The sequence below is a fragment of the Gordionus sp. m RMFG-2023 genome, chromosome 1 (assembly GCF_954871325.1).
Source record: "Gordionus sp. m RMFG-2023 chromosome 1, tfGorSpeb1-WG-v2, whole genome shotgun sequence".
In the NCBI taxonomy this organism is placed as follows: Eukaryota; Metazoa; Nematomorpha; class Gordioida; order Chordodea; family Parachordodidae; genus Gordionus; species Gordionus sp. m RMFG-2023.
The window spans coordinates 76,429,521-76,452,955 of NC_088775.1; the positions used below are offsets into that span (position 1 = coordinate 76,429,521).

At 27.0% G+C, this 23,435-nt stretch overlaps 1 protein-coding gene across 1 annotated transcript in view; it reads right to left on the reverse strand.

Moving 5' to 3' along the window:
- Positions 1-477: 477 nt before the first annotated feature.
- Positions 478-23,435, reverse strand: part of LOC135922444 (ribose-phosphate pyrophosphokinase 1-like) — a 32,428-nt gene continuing 9,470 nt past the window's right edge. Inside the window, exons 3-6 of the mRNA XM_065456818.1 lie at positions 4,640-4,863; positions 4,271-4,444; positions 2,571-2,733; positions 478-775 (exon numbers count right to left, since the gene is read on the reverse strand). Of these exons, the coding sequence (XP_065312890.1) occupies positions 683-775; positions 2,571-2,733; positions 4,271-4,444; positions 4,640-4,863 (654 nt within the window). The 3' untranslated portion in view covers positions 478-682. The remainder of the gene's footprint in view (positions 776-2,570; positions 2,734-4,270; positions 4,445-4,639; positions 4,864-23,435) is intronic.

Here is a 23,435-nt window from a genome sequence, read left to right on the forward strand (position 1 = left end):
TATAAGGAATCTGTATCTAAGTTATATTTTTTATAATTAATCTGTATCTATTGAAATAATTTTACAATAAATTTTATTTTATCTAACGAAATATTGTAAAGATAATTATTTTTAATATGTTTTATATAATTCTAATATAGTGGGTGGGTGGAAAGAATTAAAAATTGAAGTGGGTCAATTTTTTTAATGTTGAGTCATGAAGATGAAGGTATTTCGGGTAAGTAATCTAGAGGGGTATGGGATCACTGAGCAATACATATTTAATAACTGCTCAAGTATGAAAAAAAGTCATATTCAAAGAAATACACAACATCATTATCATAAATGATAAAAATTAAAATTTTATTCCATAATAATCTTTAATAATTTAAAACTCTATAAGAATAAAATTTGAGTCAATATGATTTAAAACAATATAAAAAATATATCTGTTGTGGTTCATTGTTATATATCTGTATAAACATAACCATAATTTATAAATCAAAATTAATTTTTTTTTGCTATATTAAAATCTATTCATCTACTCCATAAAAAATATTGTAAATCATACACTAAAAACATAAAAATCAATCACAATATTATGCCCTATTTAAAAAAAACATGGTATAATATGATTTATGCAAAAAATTCATCCACTTATCTAAATAATATGTGTAAATTTTTTTTATAAAATTAAATAGTTTCACAACGGAACATGACTAAAGAGATACGAGACTGATTCACCGTTATGAGTTCTTCGGATAGATTCGGCTAGCATCATGGATATATCTATGCACTGGGGGTATCAAAAAATAAGAGAACAAATATAAAATACTATTTTTTAATTTCTTTATGGCAAAATTAAATTAGAAATTTAAATCATTTATTTCAATTCAAAAATAAACATTCCCAATATAATACTCTAGGTATAAATTAGGGCTGGGAACCAATAGTAAAAACCCAATATTAACAAAATATTGTATTGGTATTGGGTCTAAAATATTGGTATTGGTTTAAACAATATTTTCTATTTCTTGTATTGGTATTGCTATTGGTAACTATTGGTTTATATTGGTATTGGTTTAAATTCAAATTACTAATTAAAAGAATAGAAATAGTGATTATAATACCTTTAATTTCTAATTTTAAATAAATATGGGAAAAAAATCATGGTACCATAAAATCAGGGCTAAGAACCAACTCTCAAAATTTTACTGAATTCAAATTCTTTTTTTAAACTAGGAATTTATTAGGTGATGTGAATATAAAAAATTTTAATGATTATTTAATTTAAAATCATTATCAATATAATGAATTGTTATGCGCATAAAGGGTATTTTATTTGGAGAGGACCAAATGTCCATTGTTAAGGAAAATTTAGATGTAATGTTAGAAAGTACAGATTTTAAATTGATAAAAGAACTATGATAATGTTTCATAATTTCTATTTTTAGTGTTTTTCTAGAAACTAATGTTAGTGAAGGGTTACAATATGCTATTAAATTTTTAAAAGTGATATCCTCAACTATTGAAAAGGCTAAACTATTTTGAATGAAAAAGTTTATAATTAAATTATTTAAATTAGCTTTATTATTTATATTATTAAGTAAAAATGATTTTATTGTCTTCATTTTTTTACTGCCAATATTTATTTGCTCACATTTCTTATATAATGTTGGGTGGATGGATTTAAGATGTGTCCATAATCCTGAGGTTCCAAAATTGGGAAGTGATATTTTTTTTTTACATTTATTACAAATTGCCTTTTTTTTATTATCACAAGTAGTATAAAATTCCCAGAATTTCGTCTTATATTGATAATTCTTCTTGTTCATTATCGCTATTATTATTAGTACCAACAGCATCTATATTTATTAACTCTATTTGGTTCATTTATTATAATATTCTAAATAAATAGATAAAATTAAAAGATATCATGTAAAAAATTTACTTCCATAATAAAAATAAACTATAATTATAAATAACAGAAATATTGATATCACAGTAGTATTTGGAAGAAATAACAGATGTAATCAGTTTTTGCAATGAAAGTAAAAAAAAAATACCACGATATAATTATCCACGATAAACCCAAATATTATGTTATTTTTAATATTGGTATTGGTTAAAATTGTATTTAAACAATATATCAAAACCAATATATTTAGGTAATTGGTATTGGTTGTAAAAGCAATACCAATATTTAAATATATATTGGTTTATATTGGTATTGGTATTGTAAACCAATATTATATTGGTATTGGTCCCACCCCTAGTATAAATGTAATTTTCAATAATTTAAATATTGGTAAGTAAAATTGAATTAAAATTTGATCAAAAAATTATAATTCAAATATCTAATAATTTTAAAATCATGGAATGATAATTTTTTAAAGAGCTTTCCAGTAAAATCTAAATCATCACATAAAACTTAATTATGATATTAATTTTAGATGAAAATGTTTATACCAGGATTTAACAATTGCTCAAAATTCAAAAATCTTCAAAGATTTTTTGCTCAAAATTTTGAGCGAAAAAAATCTCAAATGCTCATTTGAATATTTTTGTTAAACCCTGGGTTTTAATCTAACCCTAATTTTAGAGCAAATTCTCATGTTATTTTCCTGAGGTATGGTATTGGTTACTGCTATAGTTTGCAATGCAGAGCATTCATTGATCCTGTTAAGCGCAGGGCCAGATAGAATTCCGTGGGTGCATATAGCATGTATGCTCTTGGCTCCGGCTTCCATTAATCTTTTATTAAAAAAAATTTAGACTTATCAAACTTATCCGTCTAAAAATGTACCCATTAAGATGTTCAAGTCAAAGTAATGAACATTAATATCATTTTTAAACAGATTAACTTTTGACGGGTAGACTATCTTCACTATGAAAGCCTAAATGCGCCTTAGTTAATCCAGGAAGGACACGTATAAATTATTCTTAATAATCAGGTTGGATAAATAAAAAGTATTTTTAATTATATTCTCCTAACTATTCATTTAGATTTAAATGTTTTGTCATTTCCCTCATTAAATTCAAATAGTAGTTTAATTAAAATCAGTAAAGTTTAAATTTCAGAGCACTAACTTGGCCAGATTCAAAAATATACATTTTTAAAGTTTTGAAAAATATTGCACAAATTGTGATTTTTTAATTAAATCTCATTTTTTTCAAATTTCGCTAGTCATAAATTATATATTATTTTGTAGCCCTTAAAATTTTACATAAAATTTTTAAATTTCCTTAAAAATTTGAGCAAGTAATATTATTTAGGTGCTGAAACTAGCTAGGAACGATGATTATTAACTTTTTGTATTTAATTGTTTAGTTTTTAAAAAAATAGCAGCTTTTCGTTTTTTAAATTTTTTAATATTTTCTAAATAAAAATTGCTTTTATAGATTTGTCTCTGTTTAAAAATAATCGTAATGCAGTTTTTTGTATACAATTATTGTACGAACCTATCCCTGATCATCCGAAAATATAATTAAAGAATTTATGAAAATATTGCGTGTGTACTTGTATTTACAATATAGAGGTACAAAAGCACTAAAAACGGAAAATTTGGTTAAGTTTTCATGGAAAGCAATAATTAAAAATATAAGCTGATATTAATATCTTTTACGTCAATTTTTGATGATATCAAAGGTGTTGTCAGTGACTATGATGATTTTCGGTCCGTCACGGTAGTCAACCCAGGAGATACATATATATTTGTTTTTTACATACCCATAGACCCATACTTCCTTTATCCCATAATTGGAGTTAAAGGTATGGCTGATCATTAATAAAATAATAATGGAAGTAGATACTGTAGCTAAGATAGGACGATTTATAATTTATCACTTCGAGAATATTTATCAAATGTGTAAGATAGAATTTGATATTTGTGACTCTAACAGATATTTTTGAAAAAAATGAGATTTAATGAAATCACAATTGGAATTTTAGACTTTAAAATATTATATTATTAAATCTGGTTGAGTCCGCGGTCTGAAATTTAAATAAAATATAAATGAATAACCATCAGGCCAAGTTTCGTTCATTTTAAAGAGGATTATAGAGAATCTCTTTTTTTAAATAAAAGAAATCAAAAAGACATTTTACCCCAATACTAATCAATAAAATAACCATTTTTCGATAAATAAAATGATTAAACTAAAATTGTAAATCATCAAAACATTCATTTTAAAAGATATGATATGCAATAAAGGTAAGTGGGCAACAGGCATCGGGCGAGCTCTAATGAAAACCTCTAATATGCAATGACAGAATAAAGAAAGTGATAACTTTTGAGTTGCGTGACACATGGTACCACACGTGTCTGCCATATCGTCGAGCAAAATGGCAGTGCGATCTTTAACGTCCCCTACGAGCACCATAGAAGCTATCTCGTTAGCCTTCTTGCGCTCCTTGTGGATTATGGCGAATTCCACATTCAGGCGGTCGGCTATCGATGTAACTCTGTGCATGAATAACAAATAGAATTTCAGGGATTATTATATTATCATTAATCCGCTATAAAATTTTAATATTTTAAGATCATATTATAATATATATGGTGTATATTTTAAGATATATTATTACTCAATTGATATCATTTTCAGATTCTATAGATAATGAATAGCAAAATGTGAAATTATCAAATAAACACCAAACCTTTTAGCCCCGCCAGCATCGGGTGAGACGATACAACATTCTTGATAATTGGGAATATTCTCTTTTATCCACTTAAGAATGGGAGGCTCGGCATAAAGATTGTCGACTGGAATGTCAAAGAATCCCTGAATTTGAGAAGCGTGCAGGTCCATGGTTATAATATGATCGGTCCCAGCAACAGATAACATATTGGCTATCAACTTAGCGGTAATAGGGGCCCGGCTCTGAATGGTATGAATTAATAAAAAAGTTTATATTCATTTCGTTGTTCTGCTCGAAAAAAATATTTATTTCTTTATCGTGTTTAGTTAGGGCATCAATTTTTTTGAGGCATTGGAATTATTAGATTTAAAAAATATATACATGGCCAATAATTTCAAAAAAAAAATCGGTCCGATATTTATATTGTTTTTGGTTATTTTCAGAAACCTGCAGGCCAGGTGGCCGTATATTTTAAAACTAAAAAGTCGTCATTATTAGCTATAAAAATTAATCTAATATATTTTAAAATAATCCTGGCCTGGCCTAAAAATATAAACATAATAGCAAGGAATTAAATGAATGAAAATCTTAAGAAGTCTAATAATATATAAATAATGTGTTTACAAATTACCATTGGAAGCCAAGAAAAAAACGGTTAAATGTCATTTCGAGAATGTATTCTGTTCATCCTAATTCTGGTGAACGATTTTTCCTTCGATTATTACTACTTAATATTTGCGGGGCTACGAGTTTTGATAATTTAAAAACTGTTAATGAAATTTTAATGAGTACTTTTAAAGAAGCAGCTATTAAAAGAAATTTGTTATCAGATGATAAAGAGTGGGAATCATGCTTAGAAGAGGGATCAGTTTATCAAATGCCATCACAACTTCGTAGTACTTTTGCCTTTATCTTCATTTTTGTCAGCCTGATAATCCTGCTTATCTTTAGAATAAATTCAGATTTAATATGATTGAAGATTATTAACGTCAATATTCAGAAGTAATTGCAATAAACATGGCTTTAATGGACATTGAAAACGTTTTTCTTGATCATGGTTTATGTTGTAAAAGTTTTGATCTTCCTTCACCTACAAAAATTCCCCAAAAACAACATCACGATGCTCATGTTGAAGCTGCCGATTCAATCGAGCATATATCGAAATTAAACCGATTACAAAAATATGCTTTTGACTTAATTATACAAGCGATTAAATTAGAAAATATTTCAGAAAAATATTTCTTCTTGGATGGCCCTGGTTGTTCAGGAAAAACCTATCTTTACAATACCTTAATGTGTTATATAAGAGCAAATAATCAAATTGTATTACCTTTTGCAACAACTGGAATATCCTCTATTCTTTTAAAGGGAGGAAGAACCATCCATAGCGGATTTAAATTACCTGTGCCTATCTTTGAAACCTCTACATCCCATATGAATTTACATAGTTCGCAAGCATTAAATCTAAAAAATAGCAAATTGACATTATTGATGAGGCCACAATGATGACTAAACACGCTATGCGATACATTGACCAATTACTTAAAGACATAATGCAAAATTCCCACCCATTTGGAGAAAAAGTTATTTTATTAGGTGGTGATTTTAGACAGACTTTACCAGTAGTGCCTAAAGGCTCCAAAGTCGATATTATAGAGTCGTGTATAAAAAGTTCAGATTTATGGAGTCATTTTAAAATAATACATTTGATTGATAATATGCGTATTCCATCAGAGCAAGTTGATTACAATGCTTGGTTACTTAAAATAGGAGAAGGCCTTTCAAGCAATAATTCTGATCTTCCTAGGAATAGTGTTGAAATCTCTCCTTATTTGCTTGAAAATGATTCATTAATAATGTATATATGGTAATTCTATCGAAATTGCTGATATAGATAATCTTTCTACTAAAATAATATTAACCAGCAAAAATAAAATTGCACTTACCCTCAACAACGACATCATTAATATAATTTCAGGCCCTATCAAACATTATTATAGTGCTGATTCCATTGAAAGCGATAATCAGGATTATATAATGAATTTTCCAATAGAATTTTTGCATTCACAAACTCCATCCGGTATGCCACCTCACAAGCTAACATTAAGGTTGGAGCAATTGTTAAGCTTTTACGCAACTTTAATTTTATCGATGCTGAGGTATTGACAGGCACTAATAAAGGTCGAGTTTTTCTCCCACGGATAGATCGAACTCCAAGTGACTCTCAGTTGCCATTTATTTTAAAAAGACGCCAGTTTCCTATAATTCCCGCTTTTGTGATTACAATAAATATAAGTCAAGGACAAACTTTTGAACATGTAGGCTTATTTCTCCCTGAGCCCGTCTTTGCCCATGGGCAATTATATGTAGCGCTTACTAGATGTAAATCTCAATATAATATGAAAATCATAATTTTGCCATCAGAATTACAAGGAAAAATTTTAAAAAATGATAAAACATTCACACAAAATATCGTATATAATGAAATCTTGAAATGATAATTTGTAAGATACACAACAAATCAACTTTTGTTATTCAACAACTTCATCATCAACAACAGTAGATTTTATTTTATAATTTCTATTTACACGCTCTATTTCAGGTTATTTATAGCAAGAAATCAAAAACCACACCGCATAGAGCAAAGACTTCATCATCAACAACAGTATATTCCATTTTATAATTTATATTTTCACGCTTTATTTCAGGTTATTTCGAGCAAGAATCAAAAACCACACGACATAGAGCAAAGAAAGCTTCCTCACCCTCAAAGGCACGACACCATCTTCATCATCAACAACAGTATATTCCATTTTATAATTTATATTTTCACGCTCTATTTCAGGTTATTTAGAGCAAGGAATCAAAAACCACACCGCATAGAGCAAAGACTTCATCATCAACAACAGTATATTCCATTTTATAATTTATATTTTCACGCTTTATATCAGGTTATTTCGAGCAAGAATCAAAAACCACACGACATAGAGCAAAGAAAGCTTCCTCACCCTCAAAGGCACGACACCATCTTCATCATCAACAACAGTATATTCCATTTTATAATTTATATTTTCACGCTCTATTTCAGGTTATTTAGAGCAAGGAATCAAAAACCACACCGCATAGAGCAAAGACTTCATCATCAACAACAGTATATTCCATTTTATAATTTATATTTTCACGCTTTATATCAGGTTTTTTCGAGCAAGAATCAAAAACCACACGACATAGAGCAAAGAAAGCTTCCTCACCCTCAAAGGCACGACACCATCTTCATCATCAACAACAGTATATTCCATTTTATAATTTATATTTTCACGCTCTATTTCAGGTTATTTATAGCAAGAAATCAAAAACCACACCGCATAGAGCAAAGACTTCATCATAAACAACAGTATATTCCATTTTATAATTTATATTTTCACGCTTTATTTCAGGTTATTTCGAGCAAGAATCAAAAACCACACGACATAGAGCAAAGAAAGCTTCCTCACCCTCAAAGGCACGACACCATCTTCATCATCAACAACAGTATATTCCATTTTATAATTTATATTTTCACGCTCTATTTCAGGTTATTTAGAGCAAGGAATCAAAAACCACACCGCATAGAGCAAAGACTTCATCATCAACAACAGTATATTCCATTTTATAATTTATATTTTCACGCTTTATATCAGGTTATTTCGAGCAAGAATCAAAAACCACACGACATAGAGCAAAGAAAGCTTCCTCACCCTCAAAGGCACGACACCATCTTCATCATCAACAACAGTATATTCCATTTTATAATTTATATTTTCACGCTTCTATTTCAGGTTATTTATAGCAAGAAATCAAAAACCACACCGCATAGAGCAAAGACTTCATCATCAACAACAGTATATTCCATTTTATAATTTATATTTTCACGCTTTATTTCAGGTTATTTCGAGCAAGAATCAAAAACCACACGACATAGAGCAAAGAAAGCTTCCTCACCCTCAAAGGCACGACACCATCTTCATCATCAACAACAGTATATTCCATTTTATAATTTATATTTTCACGCTCTATTTCAGGTTATTTAGAGCAAGGAATCAAAAACCACACCGCATAGAGCAAAGACTTCATCATCAACAACAGTATATTCCATTTTATAATTTATATTTTCACGCTTTATATCAGGTTATTTAGAGCAACGAATCAAAAACCACACCACATAGAGCAAAGAAAGCTTCCTCACCCTCAAAGACACGACACCATCTTCATCATCAACAACAGTATATTCCATTTTATAATTTATATTTTCACGCTCTCAGGTTATTTAGAGCAAGGAATCAAAAACCACACCGCATAGAGCAAAGACTTCATCATCAACAACAGTATATTCCATTTTATAATTTATATTTTCACGCTTTATATCAGGTTATTTAGAGCAACGAATCAAAAACCACACCACATAGAGCAAAGAAAGCTTCCTCACCCTCAAAGACACGACACCATCTTCATCATCAACAACAGTATATTCCATTTTATAATTTATATTTACACGCTCTATTTCAGGTTATTTAGAGCGAGGAATCAAAAACCACACCGCATAGAGCAAAGACTTCATCATCAAGAACAGTATATTCCATTTTATAATTTATATTTTCACACTTTATTTCAGGCTATTTACGACAAGATAGGAGCAAACCTAAAAAATTATCAAATATAAGGCAATATACGGTTAAAGAAATTTTAGATATTATAAATTTTATTATATTATATTTTTTTATATGGCGACAAATGCATATGTGTTGGAACCCGATAATCGTCAAGTCTTAAAGTATAAGCAATTATTATATTTTCTTATAATTCATATCTTTATCTCTTTTTTTTATTTCTTCCTTATTCATTCTTTTTTTCATTTCTTTGCTCCCCTAAAATCCATCTCCTACCTTCATGCGGGGGGGAGTGAACAGCAATGCTGACTAACAGGAGTTCTGGTGGATAATGTTGGTATTTGGGATACTAATAAGTAACATTGTTTCCGTGTAATCTTAAATATTGGCTGAAAATAAGATAGAAATTTTTATTATTCATCCACAGGGGTTCGAACCGAACCGCAAAACCGGAATGAACCGTTATGATTTTCTGAACCGTTATGAAGAAAATATTAAAAGAGCGAACCGAACCGTTATAAATATTTTGAACCGGTTTTAAAAATAATTAATTTTAAATTATTAACCTAAATTTAAAATTTTAATTTTCCTTGGGGGCATTTTTTAAATTGGTGATTTCTTTTCAAATTAAATATTGCTATATTATCAACATTATATATCAAATTAAATATTTTTATATTATCAACATTATATATCAAATAATACCAGGTTTGTTGTTTTTTCTTTAAATACTTAATTTATAAGTATTAGACAATTTATCTGTTAATTAGATAAGATATCTTAAAATCAGACATAATTATTCTTTGCTAAATTAACAAATTTATATATAAGATATTAATAAGCTTTTAGAATAATGCCTGCTAATAATTAGGAAAAAATTATATAATTCTATTATTAATAAATAACATCTAATAGAAATCAAGTATCTTTTACATTCATTTTTATATTATATGGGTTTATTTTTTATCTCATTATAAAAACTTGGATCATAGAATTTAAATTACAATAAATAAAATAGTCAGCAATATTTTAATGATATAATAATTTTTTATTTATAATCATTGTTTTTTTAAATTCAGAATTCTAATATTATAAATTATTTATTATTATAATATGTTAGTTAGCATTTACCATTATCATATATGCATAATAAAAAAATATGATTAAGAATGGCATTTGTAATGAATATTTTTCCAAATCTCTATTTTTAAATAATAAAAATCTTACTATAAATCTTCTGTTTAAATAAGTTATTAACATTGCATTAAATTATTTTTATACTTTTATTTATTTATTAATGTGTTTTATATTTAAATAAACTTACAGTGAATTAAAAATAGGAATTACATTTTGATGTTAAACTAAATATAAATACTATAGTTTAACTTAAATTACCTATTCTGTCATATTATATTAACATCTAATAGAAATAAAGTACTGACCAATTTTTATATAATATTGTTTTACAATGATTTCTTATTAATTGATATATTCAAAAAAAGTTTATATAGAATATATCAGAGTGGGTAATTTGAATTAAACTATACTAGTTATATTTAGTAGTTTAACATCAAAATGTAATTCCTATTTTTAAATGTAAGTCTATTTAATATAAAACACAAATAAATAAAAGTATAAAATAATTTAATGCAATGTTAGTTAACTTATTTAAACTGAAGATTTATAGTAAGATTTTTATTATTTAAAAATACAGATTTAGAAAAATATTCATTACAAATGCCATTCTTTAATTATATTTTTTTTTATTTTGCATATATAATAATGGTAAATGCTTACTAATATTGTTTTAATAATAAATATTAGAATTCTGAATTTAAAAAAAAATATGATTTTTATAAATAAAAAATTATTATATCATTAAAATATTTATTGCTGACCATTTTATTTATTGTCATTTAAATTCTATAATCCAAGTTATTTAAAAAAATAAAAATGAAGGTAAAATTGTTTCTATTAGCCTTTTTTATTTATTCTATTTATATAATAAAAGATTTTCATCTATCATCATATAGCTTTTTCAGAGTTGTACATTTGCCCAAAATAAAAAAAGATCTTTTATTTATAAAAAAATTTGAGCAACGATCTTCAAAATCGTAAAATTTAAAGATCTTTTTTTTTAAAAATTTTGTAACGATCTTCAAAGATCTTCATGATATTTATTTTTTTACCCCTTTATCCAGATGTTTCAATTTTATTAATATAATATTTCTTTTATTTTTTATACCTCTCCTCCTGCCTTGATGAAAGAAAAAAATAAATTTTTTTTTAAAAAAAAATATTGACACAGCATGTTTCTAAAATTTTTGATGGCTTTATTATTAGATTGCAAAATATTAAAAAAAGAGTGCCTACAAGAATATTTTTTTGATTGATATAAGAGTTTTTAATATTATCATTGAAAAGTGAAATAATTTTTATTTATTTGAATTGTAAAAAAAATATTTAAAAATTTATTGAAAAGCTTCCTTTTCTTCCGAAATTTTTTAAAAAAAATAAAATTATAACTGTTTCCAATGAGAGTGTAGGTAGTGTTGCATATTATATAATAGTAAAGATGTGCTAAACCCATATTTTAAAAAAATTGGGTTTGGGCTTTGTCGGTTCTAAAAAAAATTTTTTTAAATTCCGGCCAGGTCGGGTAGTGCCTTGTTAATTTTTTTAAATAAATATAAATATATGAATAATTATAAAAAATTAATTTTTGCTGGCTGTGCTGGTAAAATTTTTTTAATCGAGTTCGAGCCGAAAAACATTTTTTTAAAATTTTGGGTTAAGCTTGAAAAATTAGGCCCTATGCAGATCACTATAATACATTATTATAATATATTTTCCTCTCGCTAATTAATAAGTAATTACTATGTTTAAGATAACACATTTGCATTTTATATATCCAGTAATAAATTTTTATTTCATTTTTTTTTAAATTTTTAAATCAAAATATAAATCTTTTTTTTTGTGAGTTTTAAAAATAATTTCCGGTATTGAAAAAAAGGAATCAAAAAAACAGACCGGTCTATGGGTCTTGGAAACTTTCTTAGAAAGTGTGTCAGCATACCCTGGCTTAATAAATTAGTATCGCTATGCCAATTCCCCTTACTACTAGTTCAGAATGAGGTGCTAACTTTCTTTTAATTTCATCGCTATTTTTTAATATTGATTTTTTAAATAATTTTAGAAATGTATCTATTGGACATATATATTTGATAACATTAGTTCCTAAATTTGATTGAGATAATTAGAATACTTTTGGATAGTCGTATTATTTAAGGGGGGGGGGTGCCTATTCTAAAGTCAAAATATAGTATAATTTATAATATCAATTTATACTTTTTATCTTTTATTAATTAATAAAGTTTAATTATTATTATTAAGGATAATTTATATTAATGAGGGTCTGAACCCCGGGTCTCTGCTCAGAGCTAGTTTGGTCGATTTTTTAGACCCAAACCCGGGTCTGGTTTTATACAACCAACCAATTAACAACACTTTAATATTAAGTAAAAGTCATGCTTTTACTATTTACAACGATATAAAATAGCAAGTTGCGATTTTAAAAATAAAAGTAAAACAAAATTAACACTTTCCCAAGATGTCTAGGAAATGTCATAAAAACCACCAATAAAATCAGAATGATATGATATATTTGTCATATTATATATCCTTAAAATAAGCTAAATTTGAATAAAAAAATTAAGCCCAACCCAAGTTAGTTGGGTCTAGAATTTAACAACCCATAATTATATCGGCCTAGGCTGGGTTTGGGTTCTTTGGAAATTTTATGCAATATGACTTGGGCTGGGCTTGGGCTTAATTTTTTTTATTCAAATTTAGGTTATTTTAAGGATATATAATATGACAAATATATCATATCATTCTGATTTTATTGGTGGTTTTTATGACATTTCCTAGACATCTTGGGAAAGTGTTAATTTTGTTTTACTTTTATTTTTAAAATCGCAACTTGCTATTTTATATCATTGTAAATAGTAAAAGCATGACTTTTACTTAATATTAAAGTGTTGTTAATTGGTTGGTTGTATAAAACCAGACCCGGGGTTCAGACCCTCATTAAGATAAATTATCCTTAATAATAATTATTAAACTTTATTAATTAATAAAAGATAAAAAGTATAAATTGATATTATAAATTATACTATATTTTGACTTTAGAATAGGCACACCCCCCCCCCTTAAATAATAAGAATATCCAAAAGTATTCTAATTATCTCAATCAAATTTAGGAACTAATGTTATCAAATATATATGTCCAATAGATACATTTCTAAAATTATTTAAAAAATCAATATTAAAAAATAGCGATGAAAATAAAAAAAAAAGTTAGCACCTCATTCTGAACTAGTAGTAAGGGGAATTGGCATAGCGATACTAATTTATTAAGCCAGGGTATGCTGACACACTTTCTAAGAAAGTTTCCAAGACCCATAGACCGGTCTGTTTTTTTGATTCCTTTTTTTCAATACCGGAAATTATTTTTAAAACTCACAAAAAAAAAGATTAATATTTTGATTTAAAAATTTTAAAAAAAATGAAATAAAAATTTATTACTGGATATATAAAATGCAAATGTGTTATCTTAAACATAGTAATTACTTATTAATTAGCGAGAGGAAAATATATTATAATAATGTATTATAGTGATCTGCATAGGGCCTAATTTTTCAAGCCCAACCCAAAATTTTTAAAAAATGTTTTCCGGCTCGAACTCGATTAAAAAATTTTTACCAGCATAGCCAGCAAAAATTAATTTTTTATAATTATTCATATATTTATATTTATTTTAAAAAATTTCCAAGGCACTACCCGACCTGGCCGGAATTTAAAAAAATTTTTTTTAGAACCGACAAAGCCCAAACCCAATTTTTTTAAAATATGGGTTTAGCACATCTTTACTATTATATAATATGCAACACTACCTACACTCTCATTGGAAACAGTTATAATTTTATTTTTTTAAAAAAATTTCGGAAGAAAAGGAAGCTTTTCAATAAATTTTTAAATATTTTTTTTACAATTCAAATAAATAAAAATTATTTCCCTTTTCAATGATAATATTAAAAACTCTTATATCAATCAAAAAAATATTCTTGTAGGCACTCTTTTTTAAATATTTTGCAATCTAATAATAAAGCCATCAAAAATTTTAGAAACGTGCTGTGTCAATATTTTTTTTTTTTTTAAAAATTTATTTTTTTCTTTCATCAAGGCAGGAGGAGAGGTATAAAACATAAAAGAAATATTATATTAATAAAATTGAAAAACATCTGGATAAAGGGGTAAAAAAATTAATATCATGAAGATCTTTGAAGATCGTTACACAAAATTTTTAAAAAATAAAAGATCTTCAAATTTTACGATTTTCAAAGATCCTCAAATTTTTTTATAAATAAAGATCTTCAAATTTTACGATCTTCAAAGATCCTGCTCAAATTTTTGAGCTAGATCTCGCTCAAAAATCTTCAAAGAAGATCTTTTGTACAACTCTGGCTTTTTAGTTATCTATTAAATGGTTCGGGAAAAGTCAAATCTTGTGCGTTCCTATTTTAAATTAGATATCATAAAAAAACAATCTATTTGTAAAATAGAAGATTGTGGTAAGGTCTTAACTGGGGACCATGCTGCAAATCTTGAACGACATATAGAAAGATTCCACAATAGGGAATTCAAATTATTAAGAAAAAAGAAAAAAAATTTGACTATTAAAAAAATTCAAATAACGAAAACTGCAAACCAGGATAATACAATCCAAGATGCTTTTAAGTCCAACACTACTACAATACAAATCAATATAAATAAAGAAACTTTAATCCGCTCCAGCACCGAGCTAATAACAGTTCACGGTAGGCCAATAAAATCAATTGACGACAAAGCATTTCGAAATATTATAGATCCAATAATTATAGAATTGGGTGGAAATTTAACTATCAATTCGGAAAATATACGCAATAATATTAAAAAAGTGGCGTTAGATTTTTCGAAAAATATAAAAAAGAAAGTATATCAAAAACTTATTTCGTTAAAATTAGATAGAGCAACTAGATATAATAGGTTAAAATTAGATAGAGCAACTAGATATGATAGGTCCATATTGGGGATCAATATTCAATTTATAAATAACGGAAAAATAAAATTAAGGACTCTATGCATGAAAGTGATTAAAGAACGACACACATCAGAATATCTTAAAAAAAATATTCTAGATGTTCTAAAAGAATATGAAATAAAAATTGAGCAGATTTACACAATAACCACCGATAATGCAGCAAATATGATTAAGTTAATTAAGCTATTAATACTACACGATGAAGAAGATGATGACCTTAACGATTATTTAATTAATGATGATTTAAATAATAATGATATAGATAATGATGATTTAAATAATAATAATTTCATGATGAAAATAAAGAACCTTTTAATATTGAAAATATTAATCTTGCATCAAATGCCAGATCCATATTAATAGGTATTAGATGTGCTTAACATACATTTCAATTAGCAATTAATGATTGCATTAAAAATTCAAATGAAATTGTCATTATAAATAAAGCAAGAAACATCTGCAAAAAATTAAGAAATCAGACAACAATGGCTATTCTCTCAAAATTAAATTTGAAAAAACCACTAATAGATTGTTGCACAAGATGGAACTCTATCTATTTAATGTTGGAGAGATTACTAGAGTTAAAAAGCTTTTGCCAAGAAATATCGCTCCAAAGCGATCGCGAAAAATGTTTATCAGAGAATGAATGGAAAATAATTAGTGACATATTAAAAGCTTTATAACCAGCTTATGTTTTGACAAAATATTTACAAAGTGAACAATTGACAATGGGCGATTTTTATGCTGCGTGGATCAAATGTCTCATGCAAACGAGTAAAGTAGACACTCCATTTGCCAGACTTTTAGTTTCTACGATGAAAGCACGAGAAATAAATTTCAAAAATGAAGTTTTTTGCTCTGCTATTTATCTCGACCCTAGATATAATGTATTTTTAACTTTTGAAGAAAGAGATCGCCAGAAAACATCTTTGTAAAACTTGGAACTTGATACAATATCTAAATAATCAGAATATTGAAATTCTAAATACTATGCCTACGTGTTCGTGATAATTTAGATGATGATTTTGAAGATTTATTAAAGTCGCATGAAAGTTTTAATAAGAATAATTCTCAGGGCATCGAAAATTATAATAAATGTATAGAAATAGAATATATAATTCGGTCACGCAGGTTTCCGTAGAGAGAGCATTTTCAAGCCTTAAGTTTATACTATCTGCGCAGAGAACTAAATTAAATCCTGAAATATTAGAAAATATTTTAGTTATCTGTTAGAATTCTCTTTTTAAACCTAAATAGTATAGTATACATATTATTTTATTCATTATTGTATTTACGCATGTTTGTTTTTATCTAATTTATTTATGAAATAAAAAAAACTAATTTGTCTAATTTATATTTCCTAAATTTAATAAAAATATCTATTAGATTATCATGGATAAATTATATAAGAAATTTTAAACTAAAAGATTTTTCTCTAAAATTAATATATACAATGATTAATTTTTTTTTAAATTAAATTTATAAAAACCGGAACAAACCGAAAAGAACGTTATAAATTATAAACCGAACCGAACCGATATGTTTTTTTTAAAAAACCGAAATGGAACAAAACCTTTATAAAATTTTAAACTAAAAACCGGAACGAACCAAACCGTTATACTAAACGGTTCGAAACCCTGTTCATCCATCATTGAGCAAAAAAGAAAATCCTGATTTCCCGTCATTCTTGACGGGTTATCATCTACTATAATTATAATATTACACATATAAGTTTTATATATTAATAGTGTTGTATAAATTATTATATATATAAATCATTATATTATTATAAATATATATTACGCATAATTTTTATCTAATATTATAGTATTTTATAAATTATTAATATATAAATTGTTTTAAATTATAAATGTACACATATATCTTTTATAAATTTTAACTATAATTTATCCATATTAATATTATATTTATTATATGATAATATAAACATGTATATTACAATTGTATTTAAATCATTTCTATATTATATGGAGGGGGGGGGGGATTATAGTATAATATAAATTTATATATTAAAATTTATATTTAATAAAGGAGAATACTAATAAGAAGCAATAGCGACATGCTGGGGGAAAGTTACATGTCATCATATAGCTTTTAAGAATAGTGAATAAAAAATCATTTAGAGGTGGGAGGTAAGAGTTTTTTTTTCTCTATGTAGGCAAGGAGCAAATCATAAATTATTAGAAAAATGAAAACTAATTAAACTACAATTTTTTCCTATAAAAAATTATAATTAAATATTAAAAATAAATCTAATATCATGTTACGTATTAGATATTTTTAGAGATTGTTCTACAATCTCCTCTCAAGCTTCCCCTCTTTTTTAGCTATGGCTACTCTAAATAAATTGGCGGCGCTATTAATTAGCTACTATTTTTATAAAAGTAAAGTAACTAACGATCGCTATTTAAAAAATGTAGCGCGCTTTAACATAGCTTATGGTAAATAGCTATAACAGTGACGAAACTAGGGAAACAATGAAAAACATTTATCTCTCACTTGATTTATTAAAATGGTAAAGCAGAATAATGATATTCGGCAGACAGAGCAAGGCATGATGATCGTACTTCAGGAACATGTACTTCCTTGCAAAATGGCAAAGTTATGCAAATATACGCTAACTACAATAGCGATTATCAAAATAGCGAGATATTAAATGATGAAAATGTAAAGAAGTCTAAATTATTAATATATAAATAATTTTATAAATTATTAATATGTAATTACAAATTATTAATTTAAAAATCATTATAATATTATGAGACTATTGTTATATAATTATAAATATATTCCCATATAATTTTTATACAATTTTTAAACGATTAATTATATATAAAAAGTTGTAATATATAATTATAAAACTTTAATTATATAATCTAAAATAAATATTACAACTTTGTAAATTATGGCTATACTATTTAACTTATAAATATTTTAATTCTTTTTTAAGTAATTTAGTGTTGTTAAAAGCCCGATTTCGATTTTTTAAAATGGCCCGATACGATTTTATTCAAAATAATTTTATGTAAGCCTAACAAATCTTCTTGCCATCTGTACGCAAAATCATCAGACAGTGACGAAGCATCAAATACTACCAGGGAAGCAATAGAAAATCATTTTTTCTTTTTATAAGTCTAACCATACAAAAAATTAAAATTTATAAATAAGCAGAATTCGTCCTTGTCTTTGAGTAAAAATTCGTTTCATATTTTGCGCCTGGAATCTATCATATTTTTAATTCAATATTTGGCAAATGATTTTAATTGAATTATCGACTTCAAATAAGCGGTTGATTCTTCATGCTGTAAAACTGCCTTTAAAAAATTATTCATATCCAAACAATTATGTCAATCCAAACATATTTTTCCTTCAAGAATAATAGGCGACCAACAATAGAGATATAGAAAATCCACATCCAGTGAGCCACTCATATTTTTCATATTAATCGATTTGGTTTTTATCTTCCTATTAATAATCCATTGCTTCACATCAAAAATTCTTAAATTAAATGATATTTTTAATAAATTTTCAACAATACAATTTGCAATTATTAGATAAAATTAATAAATTCTTTTAAAAAGAAGTAATTTAAAAAAGGAACAGATAAAAATATAATATAAAAATAATCTCAACCTCTTTTATTTATTTAAAAAATAGGCATTTTTTTATTTACTTCCCCAACACTTATTTTTTATATGTAAAATTACACATACATTCGCATGATTTTCTCTTTATTTTAAAAAATAGGTAATATTAAATTTGTTTTACTCATGTAATTTTTTTAAGGTAGTAAAAATAATAGTAATTTTTTTAACATAGTATAAATATATATTATTTTTATTTCAGAATTAGGGTGTATGCTTCCTGGGGATAGGCAGTAAAAAATCTTTTTCGGGTGGAGTTGGGATTTTTTTCTCTCATGTAGAGGTAGACGCTGATATAATTTATTAGAAAAATGAAGACTAAATAAACACTCACAAAAAAATATCCAGGTCTAAATAATATTATTTTAAATCAACCCAAATCGGAAAAGAATCATAAGATACCAGTTGATGTGTGCTAAACAATCCTGGGAGTCACTAGAATTTTATAAAGATTCTAAAATTTTTACAATATTTTGACAGAATAAAAAACTCTATTAAATGCCTTTATCTTTCTTTTTATAAAAAATTATTTTCACCCAAAAAAGATTCGTATTTAATCGAAATTTTTAAAAGGAGTTAAAAATATATTTACATAATGTTACGACTATACATTTTAAAGTAACGTTTAATAAATGAATCATCAATTTATGTATTAATGTCATTGCCCTCTACAAGCAACAATTTTAGGTCAAAGCATCTACTATATAAGTATTTTTATTACTGAAATATGTATACAATATGCGCGAAAAAAAATTATTTATAAATTTTTATATTATTTACATTATTATACAAAATAATTATAAAAATGTAAATATATAAAAGAAATATAAAAAAATGCGGGTTATGATTGTTGTTTATAAATTATGAAACATTATCTAAAAAAGATATATTTCCAATGTACGCTCGTATATACGAGTTAGATTATCAATGTTGATATTTAATTGATCGTATTTTTTATTTTTTCTCCTCACGTTCAACCCACTATTGATTTGTAAGACCTCTTGAGGACATGATGATACCCCTCCAGGTGGTTGTTTGTTCTAGGGCCGTCAATTTGATACCTAAATTGATTATAAGTAAAGATAATATTAAATGTACCTGGTCCATATATTTCGGGGGAATATGGCATTAACACCGAGCCATGTAAAATCCATACACTCCATAAAATTTACGAGCAAAGGATATTTAGCAGACAGAGCATGGCATGATGCCCGTACCTCGGGAACATGTTCTTCTTTGCAAAATGGCAAAGTGGTCATTCGTCTAACAACTTGATGAATGGTAGTATTATGCAAATAACCGGTAACTAAACCCAGCGCCTGATACGCCAAAGAGCCTGGGAATAGTGAAAAAAACTGCCTAAATTTTTTTAATTATAATATACAATGTTATAAATAAACCTTTTATAGACATATTGGGAAAAACAAACCTGAGCGCCGATATAGCTGCGGCCTCGTAATCAGTTTGTCCAAATCGAGGAATGAATCGGATATTTTTCATTGAGCAAAATTGCAAGATAATTTGAAAAAATTCAATATATGTCCCTCTATTTTTATCGGGGAGGATGGTATATATAATCGGTATCATAACTTCCTGATACATTACATGGACACTGTACAATTGACATTACAGTCGAGGAACGACATAAAAGATGCCGTCCATGTGAATGCTATTTCTACAAGTTTTAGCATTTCACACGTACCAAACACGCATATTATTATTATTATCATTATTAATTAAAAAAATCTCCCCCTTATTTGTGGTGATGTATTATGGTAATAATACTAGTTCATCCACAGACTGAGGCAAAGAGGTCGATTTTCTTGTAACAACCTGTCAATTGTACTCTTAATTGAAACAAATGAGTGCCTCTGGATATATTTCGATGGAGGGTGTTTCCAGGCATCTTTGATTCAATGTCTTTTCATAAATATTATGCCTTGTCTCTAGAGGATTTTCGGCAACAATATCCTCTAGAACCTGGTGAGTTCTCAGCTTTTCAAACTGACCGATTTCATTTTGGTGTTCATGCAAATCAGAGGTTGTGTATCATTAATTTGGCTCTACCACCACATCTTTTGCGACAAGTAAGGTATGCAGCCTTTTTTTCACTTATATGGGTCAAATATTCATGCCCTTGGTAGCATATATAGTTAGCCTCGATTTAATTATCACCACTCAACATTCTTTGGACTACCAAAACTTAGTTGCACAAACTCTTATGCTGATCAGGGTAATTATTTTTTTTAATATTATTTTACCATTGAATCAATATTTTAACATTAGCCCCTCAAACATTTAGTTCTGATGCCATACCCCATCAGAATATTATTTCAAATCAAGGTATTTATGATATTTTTATTTTTAACAATAACTTTTAATTATTAGCCACTTCTAATTTGCCATTAGCCTCTCAAACTGCTAATGCAAATGAAGGTAATTATGTTTACCTTTATAATATTTTTAACATTGAATAAATGATTAACATTAGCCCCTCAAACTTTTAGTTCTGATGCATCAAGGTATTTATGATATTTTTATTTTTAACAATAACTTTTAATTATTAGCCATTTCTAATTTGCCATTAGCCTCTCAAACTGCTATTGCAAATGAAGGTAATTATGTTTGCCTTTATAATATTTTTAACATTGAATCAATGATTTAACATTAGCCCCTCAAAATTCTTCTGGTTTTGCCTTAGCCTTTCAAAATTTTATTTCAAATCAAGTTAATTCAGGTGCTAATCAAGTTATTAATTCAGATGTTAGAATTGAAAGTATCCAATACACAAATTGACAATTTTTAAAAGATATTTATAGGTAATAGTGATCTCCCATTAGAAGTAGCTCATGTGTTAATAGATTTACATCAGAATATTATAAAATATGAAAAGGCTATTTATTTATTTATTTAAAAAATGAAATATAGAATTCAAATAATATAATAACCCTAGATATTTAATATAGCATTTTTTTAATTATTTTTAGGCATGACCCTGGAATAATTAAAAAATATTAACACATCTTTTTTAAAGATAAATAATAAATCAATAATTATTTGTTTGCTCTATTTATTTTTTTCAAGTATCTGGTTCTGTCTGATCTTTCCATAAATATTAGAGCTCCATATTAATATATGATTTTTATATTTATTAAGATCCTCAATTTATAAAATCTCAAAAAGGAAAACTGCTTCTCTTTTTCCAAAATTAATTATATCGATATGCTTATTAAAAAGATGATAGAATACACCATCGTTGCAGAAAGGTTGGCTGCAAGGCTCCATGTATTGATGGAATACACACAACCTCTGGTTTGCATGAACACCAAAATGAAATCGGTCAGTTTGAAAAGTTGAGAACTCACCAGGTACTAGAGGATATTGTTGCCGAAAATCCTCTAAAGACAAGGCATAATATTTATGAAAAGGCAATGAATCAAAGATGCCTGGAAACACCCTCCATCGAAATATATCCAGAGGCACTCATTTGTTTCAATTAAAAGTACAATTGACAGGTTGTTACAAGAAAATCGACCTCTTTGCCTCAGTCTGTGGATGAACTAGTATTTTTACCAGAATACATCACCACAAATAAGGGGGAGATTTTTTTAATTAATAATAATAATAATATGCTGGTGTTTGGTACGTGTGAAATGCTAAAACTTGTAGAAATATGTGATGGTGATAGCATTTACATGGACGGCACCTTTTATGTCGTTCCTCGACTGTACTGTCAATTGTACAGTGTCCATGTAATGTATCAAGAAGTTATGATACCGATTATATATGCCCTCCTCCCTGATAAAAATAGAGGGACATATATTGAATTTTTTCAAATTATCTTGCAGTTTTGCTCAATGAAAAATACCCGATTCATTCCTCGATTTGGACAAACTGATTACGAGGCCGCAGCTATATCGGCGCTCAGGTTTGTTTTTCCCAATATGTCCATAAAAGGTTCATTTATAACATTGTATATTATAATTAAAAAAATTTAGGCTATTTTTTTCACTATTCCAAGGCTATTTGGCGTAAATGTCAGGTGCTGGGTTTAGTTACCGGTTATTTGCATAATATTACCATTCATCAAGTTGTTAGACGAATGACCACTTTGTCATTTTGCAAAGAAGAACATGTTCCCGAGGTACGGGCATCATGCCATGCTCTGTCTGCTGAATATCCTTTACTCGAAAATTTTATGGAGTATATGGATTTTACATGGCTCGGTGTTAATGCCATATTCCCCCGAAATATATGGACCAGGTTATTAAAACATTTAAATATTATCTTTACTTATAATCAATTTAGGTATCAAATTGACGGCCCTTGAACAAACAACCACCTGGAGGGGTATCATCATG